The sequence below is a fragment of the Abrus precatorius genome, unplaced genomic scaffold, assembly GCF_003935025.1.
Source record: "Abrus precatorius isolate BTA unplaced genomic scaffold, Abrus_2018 Scaffold11, whole genome shotgun sequence".
Taxonomy (NCBI): domain Eukaryota; kingdom Viridiplantae; phylum Streptophyta; class Magnoliopsida; order Fabales; family Fabaceae; genus Abrus; species Abrus precatorius.
In genome coordinates, this window is record NW_020874303.1 from 27,168,485 (window position 1) to 27,188,972 (window position 20,488).

At 30.7% G+C, this 20,488-nt stretch overlaps 1 protein-coding gene and 1 pseudogene across 5 annotated transcripts; both read right to left on the minus strand.

Moving 5' to 3' along the window:
- Positions 1 to 1,452: 1,452 nt before the first annotated feature.
- On the minus strand, positions 1,453 to 1,672 carry LOC113856349 (annotated as a pseudogene).
- Positions 1,673 to 2,621: 949 nt separating this feature from the next.
- Positions 2,622 to 11,882, minus strand: LOC113855000 (serine/threonine-protein phosphatase 6 regulatory subunit 3-like). 5 transcript variants are annotated; one of them, XR_003502814.1, is made up of 20 exons: positions 11,552 to 11,794; positions 10,618 to 10,721; positions 10,317 to 10,403; positions 10,147 to 10,222; positions 9,963 to 10,037; positions 9,796 to 9,849; positions 9,520 to 9,579; positions 9,314 to 9,430; positions 8,869 to 8,963; positions 8,575 to 8,783; positions 7,596 to 7,693; positions 7,120 to 7,223; positions 6,837 to 7,002; positions 6,480 to 6,602; positions 5,810 to 5,892; positions 5,315 to 5,456; positions 5,119 to 5,148; positions 4,901 to 4,971; positions 4,202 to 4,429; positions 2,777 to 3,865 (listed from the first exon to the last, which is right to left on the minus strand). XR_003502814.1 is itself a non-coding variant. In XM_027486411.1 (20 exons), exons 1-20 carry the CDS (start codon positions 11,588 to 11,590, stop codon positions 3,049 to 3,051), a joined length of 2,418 nt encoding a protein of 805 aa, XP_027342212.1. In that variant the 5' UTR covers positions 11,591 to 11,793; the 3' UTR covers positions 2,777 to 3,048. The 5 variants fall into 5 exon arrangements, 4 of the variants coding, with proteins under 4 accessions (XP_027342210.1, XP_027342212.1, XP_027342211.1 ...); XM_027486411.1 differs by lacking the exon at positions 4,202 to 4,429 and having other exon boundaries at positions 2,777 to 3,476; positions 3,612 to 3,868; positions 11,552 to 11,793; XM_027486409.1 differs by lacking the exon at positions 4,202 to 4,429 and having other exon boundaries at positions 2,622 to 3,865; positions 11,552 to 11,882.
- Between the last annotated feature and the right edge of the window lie 8,606 nt (positions 11,883 to 20,488).

Consider the following 20,488-nt stretch of genomic DNA (forward strand, 5'->3'; position numbering starts at 1 on the left):
GTCTCTCCCAATTTATTTTTTCTTTCCAAGAACCGATCTCAATATAAAACCAAAGATCACATGTCTAGACTCTTGGTTATCATTAATCAATCTGCTTTTTGTAGTATATACAAAGCCATTATGATTTATGATCGTGGTGATTACTGTTGTTATTCTCATCAATACAAATGTTTAGTTGATTTAATATGCTAAATCAGAAAGTGAATATATCTCAACGTGGAAAGGTGTATCGGAATTTAGAAAACATAATCATATAAAAATCGCAATTCCCACGTAAGCAGTCTAATCAACCAGTTAAAAAGACGTAACGATAAGCATTAAATAGAAACCATTTCTTAGAAATACTGGATTGGGAGAAAGAAAAAACGTAACATATATAATAAGAACGAATTGAAAGTGCAAAACATAGGGTTAGTCAAATGTGTAACGAATGCATCATGCATGCAATGATCCCATTTGTCAACAGAAATGATGGAAGTTGTGTTAGTCAAATGTGATATTATGAAGAACATGAATAGTTTTGGGACCCCAAAGCGTCAAAGCTTGGAATAATAACCCTACTCAGATCCCTCTCCCATTTTGGAATTGGACATAAAGCATTAAAGTTCTTCTTCATCTTCGTCAGGTCAGGTACTCATAACGGAATTATAATTATTTCATATTTGACACCAAAAGTTAAGATTGAGTTTAAGCACTTATAAATTATAAAATTTATTAAATTTTCACATTTTAATGATAAATAATAATTTTTAATAAAAACTTATTACTTTTAGTTAATTATTCTTAGAGTAACAGTTTTTTCTTTCACTCAGATTGTAATGATTTAGAGTTTCAGAAAAGAATTATCTGTGCCTACAATAGGGTTAGGCCCATGGGCCAAGGCTTCCTTTTTAATATAGTTTTTATTTTCAAATGTACGAAATTATAACTAAAGTTTGTTAAATAAGAAGTAAAACTTACATATATGTATTATATTCAATAAATTTAAAGTAATAATAAAAAATAATTAAAAATATGATAGTAAAATGTCTCTTCGAGGACTAATTGTAGACTGTAATTATGTTAAATTATTTTAAAAAGTCAGCAAATGCTCTTTCGCACAACATAACTGGAACAATTTTTATTATGAGGGTGTTTGTCAGATGTTTATTATTAAAAAAGTAAAAATAATCATACCCGAGATTTTGATTGCTTCAGTTCTATTATCCCTTCAACTTTATTGCGTCATATAAAACACATTCTTAGAATTGCTTCTATAAATTTTACTGTTAATAAATCTCCCAAAGGACATAAATTAACAATAGAACCCTTCATTAATTTATGGAAAAGTAGGCATGAGACGGTGAACTATGAAATATACACATTAGTAGCAAAACTTAATTAAAAAGCGTTGCCATGCATGTATACATCGTGACATTGTTCAGTTGAAGAATTATAATCCATATATAGTAATCAGTTACAATAGAGCTCGAGGCCCATGCCATCGTGAATCTCGTATTCTGAAAGTGATGTGATCTTTGTAAATTGAGTACCATTTCTGAATGCGAATCTTGTCGGGCCGGGTACCCGTTTGGGCCTCCACAAGTTTCTTCAAGTCACCGATGGTGTCATCTTCGTTGCACTTCACACGAACCTTCTTCCCAAGTCTGTCGTCGAGCACCACTTCTATCATCTTCTCCTTTTTTTATTCTCTTCTTCTTCAGTATTCACATTTTAACTTGCTTCAGAGCCTTCTAGTTCTCTTTGCTCATTGGCCCAGCCTTAACTTTGGGCTGGAACCTTCTAGTGCATGTCACATCCTTCCATTCTCTTGGGAGAACAAATTATATTTTAAAACATTAAGATTGTGTGTAAATTTAAGGGAAAATTTTGTTTATATAACGGGATCTTTTATATAATGACACAGCTTTAACTATCCATATATAAATTAGAAATATATTTTGTATTGTATTGTATTTTTTTAAAAAAGAATTTAAATTGATCTTCTCTCTGAAAATGCAACCCTTTTATTTTAATCACAACCCTTATTGAAAACATTTGCTTTATTTGAGAAAAATTAAAAACATTTATGGTTATTTTAAAATTAAAAAAAAATTGATCTTTAAATGGAATAATATTCGTGAGTTGTATTTAACTAGCTTGAGGTGGTGCCAACTTGTTTATAAAATTAGATTACTTCGACAATTATTATATCCAACACAAGTCAAAGAACTGCTGATTTTTTTAATGTATATTGCAAGACAGTTTTACAAATAATATAGAAATTTGTTAATAATAAAAAATATTTAATACAATAAAAATTTTTTAAAATTACTTTTTGTTTGATAATTTGCACATTTATTTCCGGTCCTATATTTCTACACTCATTACAAATTACAATGCAGGAGAATGAATGAATCAATAAACAAATAGTTATTCAATTTAGTGGCATTAAACTCGACTTAGTTATATCAAGTTATGGGGTCATTAAACATAAACTTTAAATTTGCCTTTTACGTCATTTTAGTTATTTGACTTTGCTTTTATGAGCTTTCAGCCGTTTCTTTCTTTTACTATAGGTAGAATTATTTTTTTTATAATACAAATTGACAAATAATTAAACGGGGAAACTTTGGATTATAAAAATATAAATCGCTTTCAGAACGAAAGGGATGCAGATAAACTTTTTTTGGTGAATTTTCACTTGACCAAAGTTTGCTGGCCGATACCCAGCATCCTCAAAATGAATTCAGAAATAAGCCATCTAGCGAACATTTACCGACAGCCGCATACCCGATGGCATTGGCATCGTCAATGTTGAACCCATTATGAAGAGCAGAATAGATTCGATAAATGTGGGAAACACCATAAATCACTTACAGGAAGAGGCAAAACTTGAAATAATAAACAAGCTTAATATCTAATAAGCGTGAGCAACAGAAATAGGACAATTGAAACAAAAATACAGTACATTAATTTGCTGCATACGCCCCTGCGAACCAAGAATAGGGTCCATGGTGATGGTCTAACTTTTCATACAAACAGAAACAAGATTTACTATTATGTCCATCACTCGAGAACAGCAACCTCCTGGTCAACCCTCCAGTAATTTGCATCATTGAATTCCTTCATTCCAGGACCACCCTCCTCGGAATTTTCCTTTTCCGGCACTTTAGAAACCATGTTTCTTTTCAACGGCCCTGCTTCCCCAACTATCCCTTCTTTCAGAGCCTGTTCCATAGCCTTCTCGGTACCTTCTAATTCTACCCCTACAAATTCCACATCCTCTTCGAAGAGCGAAGGTACTGCTACTGATTTTTGACTGGAGTCAACACCCCCCTCAACTGAATCTATAGGTGACCCATTTGATGTAACAGATTCCCCATTTGAAGGAGAACTGGGATCAGGGCTACCTATTTGAGATTTAGTAGAAAGGTTGCTACCAGAATCATCATGATCTATAAATGGATTCATGCTTGAGCCGGCATCTTGTATATCTGATGGTTCGCCCCATCCCACCCAATCAGGCAAAGGCCTATCACCAAACAACTCCTCATTGTCCGATGCCTCAAACCTGAAGAAGCCCATATCATGTGATGCGCTTGCCTTTTCCCCCTCAAAGTTCAAAGTGCCTCCATTCATGGAATCGCTGCCAGTTAATCCACTGAAGAAGTTTGTGCTTGAGCTTGATGTACCATTCAGATTGTTTTTGCTTTCATCTAATTCTTCATCCTCTCCAACGACTACCTCATCATCACTACTATTACCACCATTTGTAGCACCATTCAAGTTTATCTCATCCATCATCTCTGATGAAGTTGTGCCTCCAGCCGCATCACCAATTCTGTCGTCTTGGAATGCAAACCAGTTGGAGTTTGTAAACAGACTACTACCAAAAAAACAAAATCTTATATTAACATTAAAATGTTGAATTAAACAAAGAAACAGAAATGGATTTCCATGAAATTCCAGTATTGTCCGGACAACAGAAGTAGGAGGATTAATAATGCTTTTGAATGTTTTCTAATTTTATCCATACAACATAGAAAGCAAAAACATAAACATCCATAAGGAGATTGTGATTTGTGCATAATACAACAATCATATGTTTCCACTTCCCCCTCATCAAACTTTTTTTACAATAATTTAAACTCTGTACATCTGCCAAATTCAATATCTAAGCATTATGTTCAAATTAACTATATTGCAACAATTTCCTGACCTTGTGTTCCATCCGCTGAAAGTCTGAACGCACCGTCACTTGATGCTGTCTAACTTTATCACACTAATTTTTGTATATGATGGGGGAGAATAGAATAGGGAGGCCAGGAGACAAAGACACACCATGAAGCAGAAAACCAAAACCGAAATATCTTCATGGATTAAAGAAATGAAAGCAAATTCTATTTCTATCACAGGATGTGAACATTTTTAATCAATTACTGTTGTCCTGACAGTAAAAGGAAAAGGTGAGGATCAAATGAAAATAAAGAAATGCCCTATTAGAGGATCTATAAGCAATTCACAAAGTAAAGAAGGCTGATAGAGTACGTTGTTTCTTCAATATCTAGTGCATATCTCATTCTTCCTTAGTTACATTAGAAGGATAGTTCTCTCTCTAATCTCAACTTGATCCTACAAGGCCTATAGTAATATATCATCTTGAAACGTGCATAAAAAATTAAGGACAGAACAGGATACCATGTGGAAGATGAAGTATACAGGACAACTTAGAAACGTATAGGTCATCATAGCACACTAGTAATATTATATCACTTATTTTATTTATCAAATACACCGGTAAATAATGTGTACACACAAAAAAACTTTGCTTAAAATTTAGCCATACTGCTTGATTAATCCGCGTGAGAGATTCATCCTAACAAAATTACAAGTTATGTGACTAAATAAATAGACTCACCTCCCTTGGTCATCACTGAGTCTGAGGGATGATATGACTACTTGAGCAGAGTCGTCATCAAAATAGACATCCTGCAGTTCATACAGCAGAAAAGATTAGTAGATATTTGGTTGACAATTTGACTACATCCCTATATGACATATAAGCTAGACTGGTTCTCAAAATTCCTAAAATCAACCACATTAAATTGCAACGGTTACCAAAAAATAATCTACTACCTCATCATCTCGATCATGGTTGCCACGTTCCTGCAACCAAGCCACAATCAAAACATTACTCAAGCATTTAGTTGCAGCGCCTAACCCAAAAGGCAAACTAGAGAAACTAAAAAGGGACAAGGATTTAAAAATGCACAAATGCACACAAATGGGCAACTATACATGTAGAGGTAAAGAGGGGCCAACAAGTACAAACCTCTTCGTTATCCTCATTCCCATAAATTTTATATCTAAAAGCTTGGCTCAAATTATTTGCTAAAGCTGTAACATCATAGTCCCTGTCATGGAGGTCATCATCATCACTATCCCTCATCCTATCATGTAAAGCAGTTGGTCGTCTGCACAGGAAAAGGAAAAATAAAGAGATAAATCAAAATGAGAAAAAACCCTACATAACAAACTGAACATATAACCAAAACATAAAAGACACAACTGGAGATCACAACTTCACTTAATATGTTATATAATGAAGGAAAAAGTGCATGACAGATCGCAATTGAACTAATAGCATTACAGGTTTATCATAAAATGTTGACCAAAACGGCATATACTCAGCATTACAATACCTAATTGGCTTCCCTTCAACATAGTCAAAATCGTATTATAATACACTTACATCCACCGCTCTATATTTTTAATGTCATTCCCTAAAATCAAGTCCTCCAACCTTTACTACAAGGAATGGTCTTACCCGCAAGCCCAGCGGTGAACATTCTCAACCATGTTACGCTCCTGCAGAACTGTAGTTTGCCATTCATTCCACTCACTATTTTCCTGTAGATGTTAAACATATCAGGTTGAAGTATTTAAATAAAAGTTTTATCCCAAAATAATTTAAAGATTTAAGTTCAGCTTCATGGTCTTATATGCAAGAATAATTTTTTTTTCCCAAAGCTTGGTTAGCTTGTTCATGATTTCATAAGAAAAAAAAAATCAATATATGGGGAAAAAACAGCAAAGAAATATTCATCATAGAGGGAGAGGAAGTCCTACAAGAACAAGCCAAAATGATTTTTGCCCATTGAATAATGGGTACCAAACAATAGCAATAGCTCAGCAGAAAAACCCTCTCCAGAATCTAACTTCTAAACTAAAATGTTAATGTCAGTGTTATTTAAAAAATTACTATCTGAATTAGGTACATCAAGGACACAAATCCTTGATGAAAAGCAAAACAATGGACTTTAGCGGAAGAATCCAAAAGCTTCTTTTACATATGTCTGAGCAAATTTACAAGTCTCTAACAAGGTTCTTAAAGGGTAGAGGCATAATTTACGTCTTTATAGATTTATACAAACAGTAAAAAATACTGTGAAAACTATGAATCTTTCCTGAAGCTATATATATGTTACACAGCTAACCTGAAGACATGTCAGTATGTGGCTACGATTATGTGCCAAGTGAACAAGTTTGTTAACAATTCGAGTAATATGCCCAATGTATCCTGCTCTTGGTGCCTGTTTTCCTGCAGCAGGTACAGTTGGCTGCACAATAACACAATTTAGCGAAGCAGTTCTAATAATCTTGATGACAGTATGGAGATGAAATATTATGCAATTCATATAAGTTCCATTGCTTCAGTCAAGTATGTTTTCTTTCCCTTTGTAATTCAATACAACATTGAAGAAAATCAAGATAACTTGATCTCAACAATTATACAATATACAGTAGTGACCAAGACACAACATCCAATATATCAGTTTGAAGCATCAACTTACCAGATTTCTGTCAGCAGAGAGAATAGAACGTTTGTCTGCTTGAAGAATTCTCCCAATTAAATCACAGTCTCGAAGAAGATGATCGACAATGGCATCAGTTTTGCTCTCCAAACATGATACTATGATACTTTCTACATGATGGTGTAATGAGTTGTTATATGGATACCTGTATTAGCAGGATATTATAAGCAATAAACCAATATTCACACAGATCTGGAAAAGATATCAAGATTTCTCTAAACACATACAACTCTGCCAAGCAAAAAGAAAATTAATTACTTACTCGAAGAAAAGGTCAATGACTCGTTGAACGGTTCCTGTATTGACCATTTCTTTTTCTGCCACTTCATTTCCAGTTTTTAGAATGACTGCAATGAACTCGACAATCTGAAAATAAATTGCAGACAGATCAGAAAAATAACATATTCAAAGCTCATGTTAGTGATACCTTGCATAGGAATACAACAATTGCATAAAGAAGTTTGAAGTACTCAGCAAGGTGAATTTTGGGACAAGAACTCAAGCTTAACTGGCCAAACTGGAACCTAAATTTGGGAACTACTGAGGTACACATCTTTTTTCAGGGGCAAGTTGTCCAGCATTCATTACATGTTGATTATGTTTAATGAAGTTGCAAACATTTATGATAAAATCAACAGCCAAGAAATGTTTGACAATTCAGTGTAGGTACGATACTGCCTAGATTATGGGTACCACAGCAACTCCCCTAGATTTGGTGGGATGGCCATAACAACTAACCTTTAATCGATGCTTCCCAAGTGGAGGTCTCAATTCTCCATATGTTGTAGGCAATACTTTTTCATCGGATGATACATTTAAAAGCATAAGCAATTCACCTGCAGACATGAAAAGCAACCTTATCAATGATGTGATATGGACACTTGAACAAAATTTAACAGATTTTGTACCAAACAAAACAAGATGCGGCACTACCATTTCTTGAATCTTCAATCATGGAATAATCACAAGACACAAATAGCACATAAGACGCACTACCACTCAAACAACCTCAACAGAACTGAAGTGCACACCATATTAACCAATAGTACTTTGATATTTATTGATGACTACAGGAATTGGGAAGGGAGAGACGCAGGGAGCTATAACATTAGGAAACATTCTGGCAAAAAAGAACATATGAACTACAAAGTCTCATATTTACATGTTCATAAAATAGAACTTAAAGCACAGCATATTACAACCTGGTTTATTGGTAGACCTCCAGGAATCTTACTTCTAGAAGTACTCATCCCCTTTAAATAGCCAAACTTCTGATTACTCTAATATTGTTAAAAAAGCATAACTGCCCAACAATCTATATTTAGCTGGACAGAGAAAAGAAAAATAATTATTATAATTTACTATATCAAAAGAAACTCATAAATTCTCAAACAGCAACCTACAAAACCCATAGCATTCATAGCATTACAGAGATAGTATAAAACCCAGTAAACTAAATACATCATACCCCTTCTTGAAGGGCTGCTCTGTATACTTCCGAGGTGGGAACACCTACTTAATATTTTTTTTTATCTTTAATTACAAAATCAAATTAGATACACAACAGACTTCAAAATTAAAAACCCTGTGAACTTTTAATCATAATTTCAGCATCCTATAGTATTCCACAACATTCTGAATAATAAGTAATATAACTCAACCGAAAACCATGATAATGAGTAAAGGATGAACCTAAAAAACATGAATTCTGACTTACTAAGTTTAGGGAGCATCGCACCAATAGTCTCTGGGTTTACAGGAATTGGTGGCTCATACATGTGTTGACTTCGGAATGAATGAAAAAGGGGAGATGATATAGCAGATCTTTTGGGATCCAACAAAGAAATACACACTGAAAGTGAATTTACAAGGCTAGAATTTGATTGGGAATCTTCCAAAGCATGATCCAAAATTTTTGCAACAAAACTGCATATTTAAACATATATGTAATAGTTATTTCAGAGGTACATATTAGAAGAGAAAAAAAAACATAAAACCATGGATTACAGACCTTGGGCTTGAAAGTTTAATTGCTAAAGTAGAGGAGGGATTTCGAGTTATTGTACATAATGTTTCAGCTGCATTGGCATGAACTTCAGGAGGACTCTGGTTTAAATAGGGAGAAAAAATAGTCAGATAATTTGCAACAAAAGACAAGGCAGCAAAGAGCATACAAATTCAAACACCTAAACAAAATTGGATCACTTAATCAAACTTCATTAATTGCATCTTTATGTCACAGGAAAATAAAGGTGTTGGGATGAACTCAAAGCACCATTAGCAATCATTAGTGTGGTCAATGTCAAGCTTGTAGGATACAAAATCCCCAAATCAGACGAGAGTGTGTAGCTTCATGTAATCTCATTCATCACATCCAAAAGGCATAAACCTAATCACACGCGAAACAAGTAAAAGCTGGCTAAAGGAACATAAACCTGGGTAGATGCTTCACTTACCGATGGATTCAATTTATCAACAATCATCTCAAGCAGATTGCTCTCAGCCAACCATTGCATCACATCTATAAAATTGGGATACACGTGGTCATCAGCACCTACTAATCGAACCAAAACCTGTCAAAGAAGTTATCTCAGAATCCATTCTAAACAATCAGCAAGATCTCAAATTTGTTACAATATCTACTGAAAAGATAAAATTTTACCTCCATAATGGATGTAATTCCTATCAAATCAACCAGTTGGCAAAAAACATTCTGATGGGCCTGCAGAGTTTACACAAATTATGACTGAAAGACTTCACAAGGAACACGCACTAACTGTTGTAACTTGTATAGACTAAAAATTGTTTCACATAAAGGTGCGGGAAATAAACACGGTTCGATAGCCAGTCAAGCTTTGTTTTTCTCCATAAAATTGTAAAATATCAAATTGAATAAGCAATCTGCTCTTGTACCAGAGGAGCACATTGTTTTGCTTACTTGAACATAACTCATAAGCTGCACTGTCTTTCGAATCATTAGGCAAACAACAACCTGTAAAATGGTATAGAAACAGGCAAAAAAATAGGTGATTTTAATATAATCACATAGGTCATATTGACAAAAATTCCACACAAACTACAGTTCCAATTTCATCTAACATGTACCTTGCTAAAGTAGCCAGCCAGTAAGGTACTATGTGAACGATTAGGCTCCAAAAAGGAGAATAATAAGTTCATCAGCTGAAATTACAAGAATGCAAAGGGGAAATCAAATAATCAATACAAGTAAGACATTACTATAGGAACTGAAACTAAAAATAAAGTGTCACAAACAGAATGAAGTACAAACCTCTTCTTCATCCACCAAGGTCTTCAAAATGACATCGATTTCACAAGTAAAAATCTCGCAGGCAATGAATGGAAACCTAAATTACAGACAAACAATCAGATGGTTACAAGAAAGTTGAAACATCTAATAAGAAGTTCTTTTGCAACAAATTTTCAGTTACAGCTGCATACTTGAATGCCCGTTTATTTTCAGCATCTTCCGGTGGTTCTTCAATGATGTATCGTAACAATTGCTCAACCTGAGCCTGATCTCTCAAACTAAAAGAGAAAAAAAGTAGCAAATTGTCAATTAACTTTCTGCTGAATCATCTATATGATTGTCTATCCAGTCCATGCTTTTATGTATTTCCGTTTACTTGAAATTATCACCAAAAATAGAAACTGGACAAAACAAAAACAAAAAAAAAAAGGCACAAAGGAGATTGTTAGGAGAATGAAAGACTCCATTGATTCAACTTGAACAGATACATACAAGTTGATTAGACGACTGTTTAAGGCCTTGCATTCTTGGATCACTTCCTCTTCATCCAGCAGCTCTTCCAAAGTGAAATTCTCCTTGTCTAATATTGCCTCCACCTGCACAACACCAGAAATGAAAAAATGCACGACAATGATTACAAAAGGAGGGCAGGGAGGAAGCAAGAAAATAAGCCACAAAATATTAAGCTACTCGAGATTTTGATTCAATTAAGTTGTTCTCTCAAAACTTTTGGCTATCAATTACAAGGCATTCAACCACAAAATTCCACTATAAGCATGCATCATCATACCTGTCAAACGAAATACTGAAACTAAACCATGTTGTCACCAACTGACAGTGACTTCAAATTCAAGTTATCAAAAAAGGTAAAGCAAAAATTTCAAATGAATCACGGGTTACCTCTTTCACAAATTCAAACTAAATTCTCTTTGCTTTACCTAAAGCTGGAGTGTTTTTCATTGATTATCACGAAGACCTTTAAAGTACCCATTGCTGAGAAAGCAATACAAAGAGGCAAATTACAGAAAATCATTAACTAATTAACCAGCTAAAATATATCAATTGTCTTGCCCCGAATTGAGATCCTCCTAACAGAGTAAGCCACCAAAGTAGATTCGTCAAAAACAAACAAGTGATTAAAAAAGTCGCAGTAATACAAAACTCAAAAGCGTGGAAACCTAGAATAGCGAAGGGCGATGGGTGAAATGGAAATTAAGAAAACAAGGCGCGGTTAACAGAGTAAACAACAATTAATTAATCGGTAATTAAAAAAGGAAAAGGAAAAAAAAAGAGAAAGCAATGGTAAATAACAGGGAAACTAACTGATGCTGAAATTATTGAGGGAGAGAGAGAAGAATTGAAGTGCAGTATAAATGCAGCAGAATTGACGCAGTTAAAGTGAAATAGGAAAAGGAAGAAAACTCACAGGGGAGGAAGCAGAGAGAGAAGCGAGCTTCCAGAACATGTGGGAGGAAGCAGAAGGTGGCCGGATCTGTACAGAGAAATCTAGGTGTAGGTGAAGGTGTAAACCCTAATTTTGTGGGGGAGAGATCGAAAAGAAACCGAGCCGTGAAGATCGATAGAGGAAAAGACAGAGAGAGAAAGCCCCAAAATAATCGTAATCGCTAGCGCTAAAGTACTAAACCATAGAAGTAGAACTACGGAATTGCCACACGACACCACGCTTCATAATAATGCTAACTAATCCATGTTTAATTAATAAATAAATTAATTATGCAGTTGCTGTATGTGTGCATCATCATGGATGTACGTCTCATGTTATATTATTACATGTCATGGCCATGGCTATGCCCATATCTTCTCAGTTGTCATTGTCACATTCTCTGTTTTTCGTCAGGTCATACATTTCAATTTCAACTATGATATTTCCTTTCTTTTTTTTTTCTCTCTTCATAAATCGCGATTCGACGCTTCGCTGCATTAAACCGTCAACTGAGATTACCTTGTTCTGAAATTTTAAAACATATCCATCCTTATATTGAAAATTACAAGTTTTCTCTCTACAAGTTGATAAATTTTATTTTATTTATAAGAATGAATGATATAAATTGATATGAAAATAAAATTTTTATTTTTAATAATTTTAATAAAAAATTATATGAGATATAATTTTAAAAATTGCCCAGATTAATTTTATAATATAAAAATATAATAAATAAAAAACTTATCAAATTCTTAAAACATGCTTCTAAACTTAATCGAGAGTTTAACCATACTCGTATAGCAACAAACTATATTAAAGTTGCATTTAAATAATAACTTGTTTAATTTTTTAAAAATAAATTATTATGATAAATTATATAAAAAATTATTCAAATAAATTTAAAATAACTTATGAAAATCATAAATTATGTTTCATAAATCTTAGACAACATTATATAACAATAATATTAAACAACTTGTTTATCAAAAAGTATAACAAAATAATAAAATATTTAAATCAAACAGAAAGAAACAAAAAGTAAAAAAATAACAACTCTAAATATTTTAGGCTATTTTTACTCCAAAATTTATCTGCTACCTCATTTTTTTTATGTTGTGTGAGCTTTTTTTATAACACTTCAAAATGCATTTATTTCACAAGTTGTTTATAAGTTGTTTTATATAGGTATTAAATAATTATAAAATAATAATATTAAACAACTTATTTATCAAAAAGTTGAATAAAATAATAAAATATCTAAACCAAATAATAAATAAATAACAACTCTAAATATTTGAGATTACATTTACTCCGAAATTTGACTACTACCTCATTTTTTTGCTATGTTGTGTAGTTCTTTTTTCTTTTTATAACACTTCAAAATACATTAATAATATTAACAGTGTAATAAATTTTTATATTATTATTTTACAAAAAAATATTATATAGTAAAAAATTATTAATTTTTATAATAATTACTTCATATATATAATATTCATCTTCAATTATTATTTTTATCATTGAATTTTTTTTAATTTAACCCAGTTATATTTAATTTGAGACTTCAGATTAAACTGAAAAAAATCCCAGCCAATTGATCTACCTATTTGGTGGTATAATTATTTTAATTTAGTTCATATTAAATTAAAATTTTAAAAACGATACATCTTATAAAATTTGAAGAGTTAGATTTAATATTGTGTAAATATAAATTAGAGTTTACGATTAACTTAATTAAAAAACAAAAGTAAAGTAAAAAAAAATTATATAATGATTGAATGACCTCACGTTAATTAATCAACGTATTTAGTTGTTAATTTACAACACAGTACAATAGATCATATTTAACATTAAATTTTTAGAATAAATCTCGTAGGTTTTTTTTGTAATTATATATTTTGTAATATCATTAAAATTAATTTTAAATTTCGTATGATGTAACTTTAGTATGCACATCAAATTAAAAAATATCCAAGCAATCAGCTATTAAAGGATCACTGCCAGTCAAAAGGTCAACATTGGGAACACGTGTCAGGTGATGCATCCATAGACTTCTTTATGTCAAGTTTGAAGTGTAACAATCGCTACAAGAAAACTTGGTTATACTTCGTCGGACCGATGGTCATGTATGGATGCATCATCCGTGCATGTTCGTTCCATTGTATCTCAAAACAATTTTGTTGCCAATGTGGTCCTAAAAAGTGTAATGCTATTATTGTATTATTTTTCATATACACACCAAAAAAATTTAAAATTTAAAATAACAAAAAATGTCACAAAAAGAGCACAAAAAGGTTTGGAATGGCACGTGTTTTCCTCTTCGGTTCCTTTTCGAATGGAAATGAAAAGTGCGTTGGCTTGGCTCTACCAGTGATCGAGATTAATAAAGAGCACTAGCAAAAAGCTTAGCGGGAAATACGATTTTTAATTTGATTTAACTGAACAAAGTTAGGGGCAGTTATCATTCGCTTTGCTTAACCTAATCTCCCTTGCATTTATCGTAAAAAGTTTTTTTCTCTCTTTTTTCCCCTAATAGAACACTACAAAAGTGCGCGATTTCTGTATGTACCTATTGGTACGAAGAAATTTGTAAACTGCTTAGTTGAAATTCGTAAACCAAAAATGTTACATCCAGCGTCCTTTAACTATTAATCTTACTTGTAATTAAAATTAGTCTCGAACTAACAATCTTAAATCGTTAATTAATTAAAGTGCAGTCTATCATGGGTTAGCTCTTAAATAATACACGAGTGTATCAGTATATTTTAACCATAGGATATAGTGATACAAATCAATGAACGGTTGAGATTTATTATTGGTACTTGATAATATCTGTTGTAAAATTCGATACGTGGTCCTTAAATGAATTTCTTTAAAAACCTAAACATTGCCACGGAAGAACTGTTCATGACAGTAAAATTTGATGACAGAACCCTTCTCCAATTATTGCCAATCACCAAGTTCCTCACCCTTGTCATATTTTTATTAATATCAACTAAGAATTTGATCTCATGAACACCACCACCCATGATCATCTTGGTTAATTTCAACAGCCTCAATTAGCTAGTAATACATAGCTAATAATCAACGACGAGGGTTTTGTTATTTGGATTTGGCAGAGAGGTAATGCTCATTATTTTCCTTTTCTTGTCTTTGCGTCACATATTACATTTTTATTCATCTTTTTTATGAATATGATTTCACTTCTCTTCTGGATCATCAATTTGGCATTTTCAACCAACATCTATTATCAAAACCTGCACATTCTCTTCATGATAAAACAAGAAGGAACAAGAGAGTGCAATTAGATGAAAACGACAAGGCCTCCTAATACCACTCTAACGAGCCTCTCCTTCTTGCAGAACCTATGAAGATTAATTTACTACTCGTCCTTGATGATGTTAAGTATATAATTTAGAGCTTAATGTTATCGATGCGGAAGTTAATCACAGTGAAACTAAACTCTTTCTTGTAGATTTGTAATAAAAATGTTAATAGGAAGTGACACTAGGATTCGAATAGATAAGAGCAGAGAGGAGGAGCTAGAGACTCTTTGGTTTTTTCCATGATTTGATGAACCTTTGCAAAAGGGATTCTTCTTTTCTAGGATCAGCTTTGCTCTTGAAGCGGGTTTTCTCTCAATTATCGCTTACGATGACGATGACTTCACGTCTTCGACTGATTTGAAGAAGCGCATCAAATTTAGGTAACGGGGTTAACTTGCTAACCCTGTTATTGGTGGCTTATCTCAGCCATTCATTTTATTTATTATGACCTTCCATGCCATTGGGACACTGAAAGTCTGTCAATCTCTATCACAACTTCACAACAACAAAAATTAAATAAACAGGCTACAAGACTTTCAACGACGTGACAAATGGATAAAGAATATTGAGATTAATAGTAAATTAACCTAATATTTTTTCCATCTAGAATGAGTACAAAATAAAAACAAAAATATTAGTCTAGTTCTATCATCAAATTATAAAAATAATTCTAAAATATTTAAAAAATACAAACACTAAAATGGAGTTAACAAATAAAATACTAAAATAAATAATATTAACAATTTAAATTGAAACCTACCAATGAACCTGACTCACTGCATATTAATCCATATAGTTAATGAATAGGGTGAGTCTTGTTAAAAAAAAAAACTCATTTTTTTAACGATTTAACTCATGTAAAAATCACTGAAAATCTTGAATTGGATAACTAATTAAGACTATTGCTGTAGAGATATAGTAGTTTTACAACAAATGAGAAACAATTAAACAATGCTGAAAACTCTTTTCAATAATAATGACATTGTTTGAATCACTGTTGACACGGACTATGGTCAATAATGCTATTAATCATCACACCCAATGCTAACAGTAATTTACGTCCATTGTAATTATCTACAGTAACTTTTGTCTTCATCGTACCCATGTTTCCACTTAGCATTTGCTTGATCGGACACCTATTATAATATATATACATATATATATATATATATAAACTACAAAGTTCTATTGATGCTGGTACACAATAGTTTTAGTGGGTTCATGAGATAGATAAATATCATTACATCTTTATTGATTTTTCATCATTGTAATTATGTTTTTTTAATGTTTATAAATAATGTATATATGCGAGCACTTCATGTGTTAGGTTTTCATAATTTTTTTTTTATTTAATTGTATAACTGTAAGAGTTGAGCTTCTTCAAAGTAAAAAAAAAGATTTTATATATTTTTATTTAAATTAAAACATTTTATAAATATAATTAACTTGAAGTTAATAATAAATAATTTTTTATTTTATAATATTTTTATTTAAAAATGATAGTCCAGTCTTATTATATATAATTTTTTATTGTGGTTGAAAAATATTTTTTTTTATTATAATTTGATAGATTTCACAAAATTTAGTTAAATATGAAAAGATTAAACCATCAAATTAGTCATCAAATATATATTTCAGTTTCTAAATTTTTTAAAAATTTGTTAATTTTTTACTTTATAAAAATTCATTTATTTATTTTTTTATTATTTTATTCTAAAAATAATAAAAATGAATGTTAGTTTTAAGAGCCAAAATATTTTTTTATTTTTAAAAAATAGAATGCATAACTTATAAAATGTCAAAAAAAAAATTTAAAAGTTTACTTTATAAAAAAATATTAGAGTAAAAAAAATGGTCAAAAGGTAAACTAAATAATATAGGCATTAGACTGTTTTTGAGTGACAACAGTAACTAATTTCATGTTGTTTTCCATAACTTTAGTGATGCGTCATTTTCATTGCCTAGAGAAAATAGTGACAAGTCCTTTCTGTTCCTTTATAAAATGAAGAATAATAGAAAAAATTATAAGAGGGAAAATCAAAGATTATGTGTATATAAATCTTTAAAGAAAAAATAAAAAAAAAATAAAAGAGATAGAAGTATTTTTGTGTCTTAAAGTCATTTAGTTTTGATTTCATGATATTTTAATTTTGTCATATTTCATAATAACTAAGAGGTTTTCTATTTCAAGATTTAAAATGTTTTAAAAGTATATCTCATCCAAAATTATTAAATCGCTCATTTAATTAGAATTTCTATACTTATAACTTTTTCTTATCAGTTTTGAACATTATCTATATTCTTTTGAATGTTTAAGAGAGTTATGACTTGTTCAAATTAAAATGTTCAAGTTAATCGAGATTTCATATCAATTTCTAATGTCATATCATACAACTTCATTAAAATATGTGGGATGCAAAGAAAATATTAAACATGCACATCTATGCATATCAGTTTTGAGTCAAATCGTGCATAAGGTTGTGCACTTTTGAATATGAGCTTGTGCAAATCCTTGTTGGATTGTGCGTGTTAGGTTTGATGTGTAAACTATTGCATGGTTAGGCTTAATTTTAAGCATGTTGCATAACTTCTAAACTTTGAATATTTTACTTTAAAATATTCTCAAAAATATCTTTTTTTTAACACATTTTTATGTTAAATGTCCAAACCATCATGCATGAATCGAAACAAGCACTAAACACTCCATTATAATAAAATCCCCAAATATTTTTAAAAAAAATAGGATAGAATGATTTTTTATAAATTATGTCAAAACTAAATTAAGTTATAGTCTATAAGAAAATGACACAGGTCATTCTTAATCTTTATTCTTTTAAATTCCAAATATATATTTTAATTATTTCTTTAACTTTTTTGTAATTTAAAATTTTGACTTTTTAATAGTTTAAAATTTGACTTAAATTGATAAAATACACTTTATCTGCCGTGGTCCACTTATTAATCCTCTTACACCCTTTTTAACATCACTAAACTACCATACAAAAGTATACTTGTGGTTAAAATTATTGCTAATAAACCTTAAGAATCTCCGTGATAAAAAAAAATATTTTAAAAAAATGAAACCATAAAAGGTAAATTAATTTTTATTTAAAATTAATTTTTTAATATTTTTTAATATTTTTTAATTTTTCTTATATTTAAAATACTTGTAGTGCACATTATACTTGTCAGTTTGATATAAAGTATTGCATGCAATGATTACCAAAAGAAATTATGTATGAACAAACTCGTCCGTAAAATTTATTTGTTAAATGTTAAATTTTAAATTAACAATTTGTTTGGATAGTGGCAAAAGCTGAGTTACAATTTATGAGACCAAAAAAGTAGCGAAATTTTAAAATGTACAAATTTAAACAAACACTAACTCATTAAAAATATACACGACCTGTAGAAAATATAATTGGTGCGTAGTGTTTGCATTGTATTCATAAATTTTAGAGGTATAAATGAACTGGGTTAAATTAAATACTTAAAATCTAAATTTTACTTAAAAATATTTAAATTTAGATGTTAGTGAAGTCAAATTTTAAAATTTGATTTTAGTTTATTTAAAATTAAAACAACTTGATCTAAATTTATTTAATTTGTTTTTATAGAATTTTTATTTTTCTTTTGTCAGATGTTAGAGTATTCTTAAATATAATAATTTACTATTTAGAAAAAATAGTTATTTATTTACTGATTGAACAATTTATGGTTCTAATTTCAATAATTTTTTATAATATTTTTCTTATAGTATATCTTATTTCATTTCCTCACCAAAAGAAGTTTAACAACATTGTTTTACACAATTTAAGAAAAAGTAAATATTACTCAACGCTTTTAAAATAATGATTAAAAAACTTTAAAATAAAAAAATTATAAAAAATAAATAATATATTTTTGTGCTACATATCTAACATTGCCAATAGCTTGGAACAGTTCTGCATAGTTTCAGAAAAAAAAAATTATTGTGTTCTCTGTTTTTAAAAAATATATAAAATATTTTTTTTTCATTTTTAATAATTTTTGAACAAATTTTCAAAAATAAATTGTAAAATGTAAAAAATAATTTTGCAATAAATATAAAAAAAATAATAAAACACTTTTTGAAATTAAACAGTGTCTTAACGAATGTTTGGTTTTTAGAGGAGCTGGGAACTTCTTGCTTTTCCAGAAAATGTTTGAATTATCAAAATGAACAATGAAGTTCAGGCTTATCTTAATCATTAATTACCCAGCTGATCATTTTTAGTATATTAACTCGCAGTTGACTGTCCACAAGGCTCACGATTAATTATTGTAAATTTGTCAATGCTCAGCCATAATTTATTAGTTAATATCTGAAAATAAATATAAATGATACTTTTTTGTACATATATTTATTATAATCTTTGGTCTAATAATATATTAACATTTAATATAATCATTATCAATTTTAAATACAGTAGAAATATACTTCTTACAAAAATGCTTTAAAAAATACAGTAGAAAATAGTTAGAAAAGAGCTTATGATAACGAATTGAAGCGCTGTGAAGGAGAAACGATGAATGTAAATCGTGTTTCAGTTCACAACGTTGAAGATGTTTTAATGAATGAAGGTAGAAGAAGTGGTAATAGCAAAGTTTAGGAGTGAGGATGAAGGATATCACAGGCATGCTTATCGCCCTTAGTGGACTATCCTTGCGTGTCTCTATCATGGCTTTCGGGTAATCCTTTTTCACAATTATTATCAACATATATAAATTTCTTATTCAAATGTCTTAGTGTGTTCTTATAAGAGAGTTGATCCATTGGTGGATCATTGTTATTCACATACTTTTTCATAGATTAGCGAATTCAGCAAGTGTAATGATGGTGCATGATTTTCAATTGAATTTTTGTGAGGGAACGACGTATCATGACGTGAAGAAAATAACACTGTCCTAGCCCCGTACGAAACTTATGCTCTGACTTGTTTGTTCCACTGATGACCACATAACTTATATTAAATAAAAGATATTATCTATTAATTTTTGATCGTATGCTTTTGAGTGTATATATAAAAAAAACTATTGTGGCAAGTGCTGAAGTGTATCGCATTCAACAAGGTTTAGAGGATAATTGCTCAAAGATGGGTTTGGGTGCAGTGGAATGCTCTAAAATAGATAGAAGTTTTGGTAAATAGGAGATGTACAACATGTGCTTACTTTTCATAAATGACTTAAACACATTGATGTTGTTCATGTTACTCTTTGGTGCTGAAATGTAGTAATGCGACATCACTATCTCTGCTTACTCTTTATCGAGTTGTCATTCTATCTACAGCTGGTGATGAGGTTAACTAAGCTCTGTCTGACTCACTAATTTTGACACATTTTTGCAATGTAAAATAATTGTCACAGGTTTTGGGGTAATATCCAAGATGCTATTTCCTTTCAATGGGTTGTCATGAAAAAATTTTCACTAACTACATAGTAAGTAATAACCTTATATGTATGATGCATTAAGCACAGAGTTTTGAATTATGTAGCAGAAAATGTATCAACATTTAAAAAATCAGCTCACTCTTAGTTATGCTTATGCTCCCTCAGAAAGTGAACATAAAGTGCA